Source organism: Rhipicephalus sanguineus, chromosome 1, assembly GCF_013339695.2.
Source record: "Rhipicephalus sanguineus isolate Rsan-2018 chromosome 1, BIME_Rsan_1.4, whole genome shotgun sequence".
Classification (NCBI taxonomy): Eukaryota; Metazoa; Arthropoda; class Arachnida; order Ixodida; family Ixodidae; genus Rhipicephalus; species Rhipicephalus sanguineus.
This window is the reverse complement of record NC_051176.1, coordinates 111910604-111921753: the sequence shown is the minus strand read 5'-3', so window position 1 is coordinate 111921753 and position 11150 is coordinate 111910604. Positions and strand designations below refer to the sequence as shown.

Here is an 11150-nt window from a genome sequence, read left to right as displayed (position 1 = left end):
ACAAAAGAGAGCAAAGTTGATTTTCAATAGGCCAAAGTTGTAGCGGCTTGACGGTCGTGTAAGGTCTGTCGAAGTAGAGAAAAACAAACGTAACATGTCTTCCTGCAATTCGCACGCATTATGAACCGGGCACGTTTTGCAACGCTTCGCCGTGACCATGCGCCACTGTGCTGTGGGTGCTGGATAACCCGGCACTTAGATCAACGGCACCGATAGAATCGTTTCACCTGCACGCTTGTACAACGTGAGCATCAGAGGCGCGCAAAAAAGGGAACGGCGACGAAACTCGGATCGCTGAAGATTTGGAGATACGAGAGGAGCATCCTAGTGCAAGAGCATCCGAGGAGGGCGTCTCTTCGGCGGGATCGCTGGATGTGAAAGTGCTCCGGCGCATCTTTTGCAACTTTCACCTGCTCGTTGTGCGCCTTGTATCGAAAAGATTCCAAAGCTCAGTCTTGTGATGTGCACCGTCCGGTGCCTTTCAAGTATTCGGGTGCCAGTGGCCGAGGCGTCATAGCGACAAGTATGGTGTGCACAGCTGCATCATGCCATCCAAGAAGCAGTATAATTTAGTAAGCGATGATGCGTACGACAGCAGAATTCCCCTGCACAGTGAAGAAGCTTTTCAACATGGAATATCGTTTAACGCCAAGGTAAGCACTTCTTGCTTTCACCGACTGCCTGCTCAGTCTCCTTGCTTAAGGAGAGTAGCTATTTGCTGTTGCTGAGAATACGGTGCAAAGGTCATCGTGCGAGAATCTAGCCAGCGTATTCCAGGAACCAAGTGTGAGAGTTCAAGAATCGCCAGTTTTCTCTGCACGTTTCTTCGTGTGGGGCGTGTCACGCTAAGTTTTCGGCTCTGTTGTTGCATGTAAAGGACTGTGCAGAATCAGTGCCACTTAGAACATTTCCCGTTTAAATAGTGGCGTAATGTTGTGCTTTTCTTTGCAAGTACATTGGCACCATGGATGTTCCTCGACCCAGCAGCCGAGTTGAAATCGTCGCAGCTATGCGCAGAATTCGGGTGAGATCTACGGTCGTTCGTGTTTTGTTGTGACATTATTTGCACAAATGACTTATTGTGATGCGTTACAAACCCCTTTGCTGTTTTGGGACGTACTGCAATAATTGGGCATAGATTCGCCTCCTTAGCTATCACTGGTGTTGAGCGAAAACATGTTAATCTATTTCAGTATGAATTCAAAGCAGAATCTGTCAAGAAAAAGAAGGTGACAATTACCATCTCGGTTGATGGGGTGAAAATCATCTTGCGCAAGAAACATGTGAGTGTCTCTCTCACTTCCATGTTAATAGTCTTGGAACATATGCTCGGAAGCATATAACTGTGTTACGGTTGTGTGTCTTTTATACCATTCAATTTTTTTACTTTATTTTTAATGCATACATGTATCCGAAGGTGTAATGTAGCAGAAATTTACACATTTCCCCCTTTCAAATGTATATTGCAATATTGTTTTGTCATACACGCTCCATTAATTGTGAAACACCGTATATCCAACTGCAGCAACTGTATCATTTGTATTAGTCATCCCCTTCATTTTGTCTTGCGTATATATATATCAGCAAAAGTTTTAGACCATGTGCATGGGTTAATTGTCATGCCGTCTTGTGTCCTTGGTACTTCATTAGTTAATGTACTTTAATGAAGCGATTCTCATCTGAAACCCATTACGTTTTTAGAAAAACCAGTGGGCATGGGATGACAACAGATACCTCATAATGAACCATCCGATCTATAGGTGAGCCCTCACTCTCTTATGCATGTAATAAATGTAAAGGCCATGCAAAAGTGATCACAGCTGAAGTGCATTAAAATAGCCTAGTCATTTGTGGCATAAATTTATGGTTTAGGCTAGTTTCTGTACTATATACTGTAAAAGTTTAGTGCTTGATAGTTTCCATGGGTGTTAATTATAGCTCTGTTGTTAGCACTCTATCCACGCATTAAAAGTTACTCCTCCCTCTCATGGTAGGAGTAACTTTTAATGAAAGAAATATAAATGATGATGATTTCACCGTGTTTAACTGCTCTTTGTTGTTGCACCTGAAAAAGACAAAACCAAACCTTGTTCCTTGGTGCCTTACATCAATAACAGCTGCATTTTTGTCACTTTGTTATTGTTGTATTTGACTGAAAGTAATGGTGAGATGCAGAACGTACACGCGGTACAGTGCTACAGTCCAAATTGAGAATAGTGCCAGTCTGACGCTATTCCCAATTACCACTGCACTTTTTTATATTTCAAATGGATTTGGTGTTGTGTAGTGTTGAGTGTAATTTTGATAATGACAATTTGAATTTTGTGACGACGTTCATTGGTCCGAGCATGTAACTTGTGGTTTATGTATTTTACTGAGACAGCCTGAATATATATGCTTACACTTCCCTATTTTTTTTATACGAGGTGACTTAGGTTTACATATGTGTCCGTATATGTGTACATATTTTGTTTCATTTTCCTATTCAAGATTTCAGCCCTGTGACATTATCATTTTGTCTCTGGTACTTTTGTCTGACCTGTTGTGCCTGCTGAATTCTTACCGATATTTCTACACATTTCAGAATCTTCTATGTTTCACATGATTCTCAAGACCTGAAGATCTTCAGCTACATTGCACGAGATGGCGGTGGCAATGGGTTTAAGTGCAATGTATTCAAGTCCAAAAAGAAGGTATGCCGTGACTTCTTATTTCGCTTCTCTCTATTCTTCTTTGTTATTTTGCTGAGTCTGTGGAAATCCTTTTACTGTTGCACATTTCATTTCATTTCATTTATTTTACCCTCAATCGCAAAAGCTTTACAGAGGGGAGTGGGGTACATGAAATAACAGATTATAAACAAATCAAACAAAATAACATCAAAATAATAACGATTACAATACATATGAAGATACAATGTAAGGCTAATACAACTTAATACAAATGCAGGTACAATAAGAAATATGGAACAAAAAGTTGAAATAAGAAATATATATATATATAATACGAACTTCACGCGTCATCAAGTAAGTAATTCTGTACGGTGGAAGAAAACAGAGCATGATTTGAAATGGAAACGATGTCGAAGGGAAGGTGGTTCCAGTCCGAGGACGTGCGTGGGACAAAGGAATGATAAAAAGTGTTAGTGCGGCAGCTAATGACGTGTACCTTATGTTGATGATCTAAACGAGCTGAGCGATAAGATGGGGTCGTAACGAACTGAGGTTTCAAAAATGGATGATTGAAAATCTTATGAAAAAGTATGAGACGAGATGCTTTGCGACGTGATTCAAGTGACTGCAAGGAAAGGGTGCGTTTCATTGACGTGACACTGCTAGTGCGATGGTAATTAGATAAAATGAAGCGTGCTGCGTTATTCTGTACCATCTCAAGCGAATGAGTTAAGTTCAGTTGAAAAGGGTCCCAGATGGAGCATGCGTATTCAAGTTTTGGACGGACTAATGTTTTATACATTGTTAGTTTCACGGCTTGAGGGGCGCGACTAAAGTTGCGTCGCAGGTATCCTAACGTACGGTTACTATTGTTAATAACGTAGTTTGACAGCTTATAAAATGTGATATTCACATTGCCAGCCCATTTGAATGTGAAAGTGTTAATTCATATAGTATTGCTATTAATAGTGTGAGGAGCAATTACACCACAGTTTTCACCTTCTTTTAAACTCATGAACTTGAGCCAGGCGCAATGGTAGTATCACAACAACAACAACAACAAAGTTGTAGTTGGCTGGTTTATTACGCTGTTTCAGTTCTTTTAAGAAACATGCCACGTCCTTTTCAGGCCCTTTATTAATGAAATTTTCTGACATCTGAAGCATTTGTGGAGACTCAGCATTTTTAAAAATTATGTTGACTGCAAGAAATGAATACTGTAGATCCTCATTGATATGTTTCTGTTTCGTGCGATTTCCTGGTGCCAACATTTACGATATCGTTATCAAGGGAAACTGCGCAATGTTTTAATGAATTTGAATTGTATGTTTTCTCGGATAATACATTCTTTCCCGTGTCTTTTTAAAAAGCGTACGAGCGAGGTTCTACTGCATAATCCATAATCGAATTATTTGAGTTCAAGCACAACATTTTACTGTAGCATTCTGCAGCACTGTACTGATGAAGTTGCCGTGGTTTCTTCATTCTTTCTCATTGTGCAAATGGATGGCACAAGCCAGAAGAAACACACAGTGCCAGCATTTTGCTGTTATGACTTTCAGTTAGGGAAACATGCGACCGACATTGCGATACAGAAGCGCAGAGCTGAGGTGCTGCTAAATATCGAATGTGTAGTATTTTGCAAACTTCTGTCATTACTGTGGAAATGTTAGAATACTTGCTTGTACCTGAATGCTAAAGGCGTGCCCTAGCTCTTCAACTTTTAATCATTTAATCATTTAACGTCGTAAGTGGTACATTGAAACTGTGAGGATTTTTGTTTTGTTATCTATATGTTGTCGCCTCTGCTACATTGGTATCTTGTAGGTGTGTATGTGTTTTTTAAGTTCATGTTCAAGTTTATTCACTTTTTCATGAATACACAATTAGGGATGTTTGTTACCTTTGAACATTCCATAGTTAGAAAAACCATTGGAGGCACATCCCAATACTAAACACATGTATGTTGAGTGCTGATTACAGCATGAAATACAAAGCCTACATCCACAATAAATATTACAGAAAAGTTTGGGAAAATGCAAAAGTAAAAAACAGAAAACAAATTAAACAAAAACATGGTATAAATACATGAGTGTACGCAATAGTTAGTTTAAACAGGTCACATATAACACAGGCATCATAAAATTATTGAAACAAAATGAGTGCGATAAAACCAAAGAACAAACTACTATACAACACATTGCAGCTAAAGAACAAATGCAAATTGAATTCTTCTAGGAACAGTAAAAAAATTCCATATTGAGAAATAGTGATAGGAAAAAAAAATAAAAGCAACAGATAATATTGATAACAAAAGAATGTCAAAATTGTAAGTTAGTGCAAGTGTTCACATAACTTGTCTAGAAAATATTTCTTGTTGAAGCATGGAAATATATGTACCGATGACAGTGATTAAATTTTTTATTGTGTAAAAATCCAAAGTGCTGTTTCAGAGAATAAGGCAATTAATTTTATAACAAGGTGGCTGCTTGGGTTGGTTGGTAAAACATGCTTGACAAGGAAAATTTTTTTTCAGTGTTCATAGCATTGTGTGCCCTGTCCTATCTTGTCCTTTTCTTCAAATGTTACACATACTAAAAAAAGGTTTTCCTTGTCAAGCAGTTAATTTTCCATAGTTTGCCTGAATGTTGGGATGAATAGATTATCGCTTGCAAGAAACCTGCTAATGTTAGTATTCTTAAGATCACTTGGATAAGCTGGGTTGAGCTGAGGTTTATACATATGGCCATAAAGCACATTACACTTCTCAGCGGCACACGGTGCTCTTATATTTCCATTAACTGCTACACTGTGGTGGAATAAGCCACCATAGCAGATGGAAAACCAGCTACATAGTGCAAAAAACAAAAAGAAAAAAGCTGCTTGCGCTGAATATGCTGTACTGAAGCAGCATTTCTATATGTCCCGAGCTGGAGACAATTGGATGAGATATTTTCGTATACACCAACTTGTATGCTATCCTTTATCGCTTGTTGCTCAGATTTTGCCAAGCATTGTTCTTGAATGGTGAAGTTAGTTGCATAATGTTATTGTTCTTGTTTGATAAAGACGCAACTGCGTTTTTTGTACTTCAGCGTATAATTCATGCTGGGGAAACACTGATTGTGCTTTGCATATGGTTGCTAGTGCAAGCATCGTTCTTTTATTGTCAAAGTGTATGCACAGTGGGTGTGGGATGAATTGCAGTGGCATGGTCCTTAGCATGGGGCTGCTGCTGTGTGCATTGCTTTTGTTCCATGGCAGGTGACAGTCATGTTGATGCATTTGCTTTATCTCATTTGGTGCTTGGGAATTGATTTTTTTTAAACGTTTTTATTTCTGCATGAACTAGGTTAGAACTTGCGGCAAAATGAAATGATTATGTCCTGTTTATTTGTGACTAGAGGCTGTATGTTTAGGCAGTAAAGGAGGGTTTTGACACAGAAGGAGGCAGAAGTGGGTAATGTAAGAAAAGTATTTCCTGGCCAAAGGGTTCATGGGTGTCACTGAAACATGGCAGTTGGCTCATTTGTGAGTTGCTCATTGTCTCTGTCACAAACAGCTGGTAACGAGGAGGATGGCAACATGTTTTAATGTGTTTGTCCTGGCTGAATGTCCGGGCCATGATTCTTTGTAAAAAATGAATAAGACAATCCGTGTTCAATCGCATCATGCAACAAGTGGGAAGTTGTCAGTAAAATTCTTGAAAAATTGTGAACTGCGAAAGAAATAAGCAATAACAATATTCTTGGAAGACAAACCAGAAACAATGTATGCCACAGGACAAAGATTGTGGTATCTGAATAGAGAGTGCTATAATATTATTTAGAGAATAGTGACCAGAATTTTAAGCGTGGTAAACTTCCTGGCAGTCCTTGAAGGAGGTATGACTGTTTTATATTTGTTGCCATTAACCAGTAAATATACTAATTACCATTTAGAGACAATCCAAAAAAATTTTGTATGTAGAATAATGGCTTGCTTCTGATGATTGAGCACAGTAAATTTCTTCACAGAAATCGAACAATAAATATTAAATTAAAGCAACAATGTTTAATGCATATATTGCAACACTTGCAGCTAGAATGATCAACATCGGTTTAAGAAAAACTTCATAAGTCAGTGGAACTTTTCTACTTTGCCTGTTGCTGCAGCAAGTTGTTTGCGGACAGTTTTGAAAGATGTTGGAGATTATTACAATGTTTGCTTTGTGAATCATGTAGTTTTGAGTGTCTGTTTTCTTCATTTCAGCAGGCATCAGTTTTTGTGTCTTTTTTTTTTTGTGGGGGTATCTGATATTCGCAAAAGGAGATGGAGGCTGTTTATAGCTTGAAAACAGAGGTCCAAATGTTTTCTTTCTTTTTGCAAAGTACAATGGTCACTTGGAAAATAAATATACAGCTCACTGAGAGGTCATATGCATAGAATGGGTACATTCCTGTTGACAGTAAAATAGCTGGAAAAATACTGAAGGATGTAACTTGTTAGCTCGAAGGGTGGGCAGTGGTATAGAAAGTTCTGTAATCTTGTCTGATCCGCAAATATTGTGTATGGCACTGTTGGCCATTAACAACAAATTCATCAATATGAAGCACAACCTCGTAAGGTTGTTTTGCAATGGGAAATTCTGGGTGGTGGGGAAAGTCACAAACAAGTCAAGAGAGCCGGTCAATGCGGCCAGGTTCCCAGTGACTGAAAACCAAGATTGTGCCCTGGTATGAAATCTTTTTTTGGGGAAAGAAAGCGAAAATTGCAAAATTTTCGACCCGAAAATTTATAGTAGACAACTTTTAGTTACAAACATCCAAAATAGTCCGAGTGAGTTATTGACTCATAATTTTTGCTCAAAAGAGGGCAATAATAATAATATCTGGGGTTTTATGTGCCAGAACTGCGATATAATTATGAGGCACGCTGTAGTGGAGGGCTCTGAAAATTTCGACCATCTGGTGTTCTTTAACGTGCACTGACATTACGCAGTACTCGGGCCTCTAGCATTTCGCCTCCATCAAGCAAAAGAGAGCAGACATAGCATGAACAGAAAAGGGGCGCCACTAGTCTTGTTCCTTTCTTCCTTGGTCCTTGTTTCTGTGAATGCTGCACGCTCAACAAGATGGCTATGTACCAACTAGCTCAGTTAGCAATTTTAAGGGCATTCGAAGAAGGATCAGACCTTTGTCACTCTTTTTTTGTCTATGCACTTAATGACTAATTGTCTTTAAAGGAAAGTGAGATTGAGTTTACAATACTGTCTTTGTTGTACGACTAGAAATGAGCTGAGCATATCCTTTCTGTTGTAGAGTTATGAGTTGGTGTTATAAAATGCAGCAAAATATTTCACTATGCGCCCTTTCTGCTTTACATTCTCCTAGCATTAATATACTGCTTACCTTGGCTAACACGGCCTGAGAAAAAAATAGCCCACATAAAGGAAGAAAACACACCAGAAGTTCTCTTTTTCTTTCAGTGTTCCGACTTGTTCATGCTGTGTTTTGTAATAGACTGCATTGCTTAAGTCAATTTGGGCATTGTATATTGGGTAGGGGTGTGCGAATATCAAATTTTTCGAATACGAATCGAATACGAATATCCACCTTCGAATATCGAATCGAATATCGAATATCAAAGGAAAAATGCCTCCACAGCAACAATATTTCATTTAACATGTAGCTATTTGAAAAAAAAACACATTAACACCCTGACTGGCAACACAACATACACTGCTATCTCCAGAATACAATGTCCAGGCTAGCACAATGCACAACACAAGCAAGTAATACGGCACAATGAAAGTAATGACTAGATGTTGTCATGAAGCAATATGAGTTGCTCCACATGATCAGGCAGCAGGCGCTCCCTTCTAACAGAGACACCCCCCCCCCTGCCACTGAAAAGGCACGCTCGCTTGGAACAGAAGTGGCTGGTATAGGGAGGTACATGGGGCAAAGCTATGCCAGACTGGGGTATCTGAACAATCCGCCACCAGTCACATGGGTCACTGTCTTTCTTCAGAAGTGGTCCCGCATAGTGAACGAGTGGTAGTGCGGCACGTTACGGCCGCATAATATTGAAAATGTACGGTTACATGATCGCGAACAGCGCTGCACGTCGGAGATGCACCAGCAATAAATCATACGCATTGGGGCGCTCGTCGCAGGCAGATATCATGCCTCCGTGTAGTTACGATGTGTATCGCTCCTCTCGGCAACGTGTTTAGCTATACGAACGCAGCAATGTGGAAGACGAGTTATTTTATGCATGATAATCGAATCGCATATTCGAATTTTTCGAATATTCGAAGTTATCGAATATTCGAAACTTTTCGAATACACGATTTTCGAATCGAATACGAATATTTCGAATGTAATATTCGACGAATATTCGAAACTTTCGAATATTCGCACACCCCTAATATTGGGTGAAGTTCTTGTGTGGTGTAGATCATGAATGGCTTTCCTCCTGAATCACGTTGTACTTTACTAAAAAAAAAGTAGAACTCTTATATGTTTTCTTCTTTTATTGAACAAAGCTATGCTAAGCAGAAGAGGTAGACCGGTTTGAAACTATTTGTTTTATGCATAATGTCATTATTTTATAATTGGATTCCTTGTTTTGACTATGGGATGTATCAGAATTTTTAAACGTTCAAAACTTTCTTTTAGTAAACAAAGCAGTTGTGCTGAAAAGAAAGTGGTGGGTGCAGGGGTGTTGTCGTCATGGGTAATGATCTGAGCTTTTTTTATTTTATGTGTGTGCTACACACGGTATATGAAAATGCACGTTTTGTAGTAGGTTTGCTTCTGGCTATGGAAGGCTCACCAAGTTAAAAGGTCTTAGCAGTTTTGTTTAATATATGTGACTGAGTTTTTGTTTATCTTGCTGCGAAATCGGTCGTGGCAGACAATATGTAGTAGTAGTAGACAGTATTAAGAGGAAACTTTTATCTCGGACTCTTCTCCGATTCTTCTATTCAAATAATACATATGAAATACAGAACTGCTTTCATGAGATAACAGTTGGGTCTCTTTGAATGAGATTTATTGCATTTGACAGAGAAAGTTAAATTCTGGTAACTTTGTGAAGCGCTAACTTGATTTTGGGTATGAAAAATTTTTTTTTCAAGTGTTCCAAGAGCTTAGCAAGCCAAAAAAAAAAAAATTGCAGCAATAATTTACAGATGCCTAACTTCACACATATTGCAGTTCTGTGAAGTACATTTTCTAGAGCACCCGTAGTTGACAAATTTGATATATGAGTTCATACATTACGCACAAGTTCTACAATGCTCATGAGGGATTTGCAAGAGTCATATGTGCAATATAGAGGTATATTTCAGAGTGGTGTTTAACACATCAAATTTTGCCTGCTTTGTTTGTCTTGTGCAATTTACAGAATTTCGATATTGTTATTTGTAGCACAGCTACAGTATTGACATATTTGTGCTGGAATTTTCTTTAAATTTTCTAATTTTTTAATAATGTTTGTGAGAAAACTGGCATTCAAAGCCATGAAATGCTTTCTACACTCCATAGATTTCAACTTTCTCTTTTGAATTCAACAGCCCTGATGAAATTCTATGCAATGGGTGCCAAAAAAAAAGCTATCTCTTTGATTTTGTGTAGTATGGAGGTAGGAGCTCTCATGCTAAAGCTTGCTCTTACAGAGAGAAAACATGAAAAACATTTTTATAGGACTGATTCTTTTTGGTTCTGCCCATTTTTCTGCAGTAGTTAAAATGAAATGTGGTACTTTCTTTTGCTACTGAATGTATTCTCTTTGTAAACTAGAAATGGGACTATATTTGCTTCTGTAACAATTTTGGTATCTCATTATGGGAACAGTCTTGATGTTAAAACCTTTCGTGCTCCATTAAATAATTTTTTGTGAAATAGAATATTTCGTTCTATATTTGTGAGTGGTATTAAATGCAGTGACTTCATTTTGCCAATTTAGACAACTTAGTTTGTTTTACGCATCTTGTAGAATAATAATCCTAAAAGATTGCAAGCCTAGATATTTGTTGTGAGCAACAGCGTAGTTTTATTCAGTAATTTTCTTTTACTTCAATATATTTTATGCTTATTACGTAATGCACACGAGAGAAAAATGCACCCAAAACATTGCAATGAAAGAAGTTACAGGTTGTCATTATGGTGTTTATAAATGGCACACCTTGTAGGAAACTGCCGTTGGTTACCTTTGTACTGCTGCTGACAGCATTCATATTATTGGCTGTCAAAAAGGTTCTTTTATCCATACTTGCACCACAATGCAACTGAAAAGTTACTCCTTATAGTCTGTAAATAACTTGAGCTGCTCTGTGACACTGCTCTCTGTATGGAGAAAAGTGCAGTCTTGTGATACTCTTATGTAAATAATTTAAAATATAAGCTTTGTTTTTGCCTTTTAATTGAAAATGCTGCTGCAATCACAAAAGGGTGTAATTAATCTGTCCTGCACTTAGAAAATAGTTCTTTT

General features: G+C 38.2%; 1 protein-coding gene across 1 annotated transcript in view; it reads left to right on the top strand.

The window, feature by feature from the left end:
- Positions 1–11150, top strand: part of LOC119396195 (carboxyl-terminal PDZ ligand of neuronal nitric oxide synthase protein) — a 50230-nt gene continuing 39080 nt past the window's right edge. Inside the window, exons 1-5 of the mRNA XM_037663297.2 lie at positions 1–653; positions 953–1024; positions 1194–1283; positions 1702–1760; positions 2585–2693. Coding sequence (XP_037519225.1) covers positions 546–653; positions 953–1024; positions 1194–1283; positions 1702–1760; positions 2585–2693 — 438 coding nt within the window. The 5' untranslated portion in view covers positions 1–545. The remainder of the gene's footprint in view (positions 654–952; positions 1025–1193; positions 1284–1701; positions 1761–2584; positions 2694–11150) is intronic.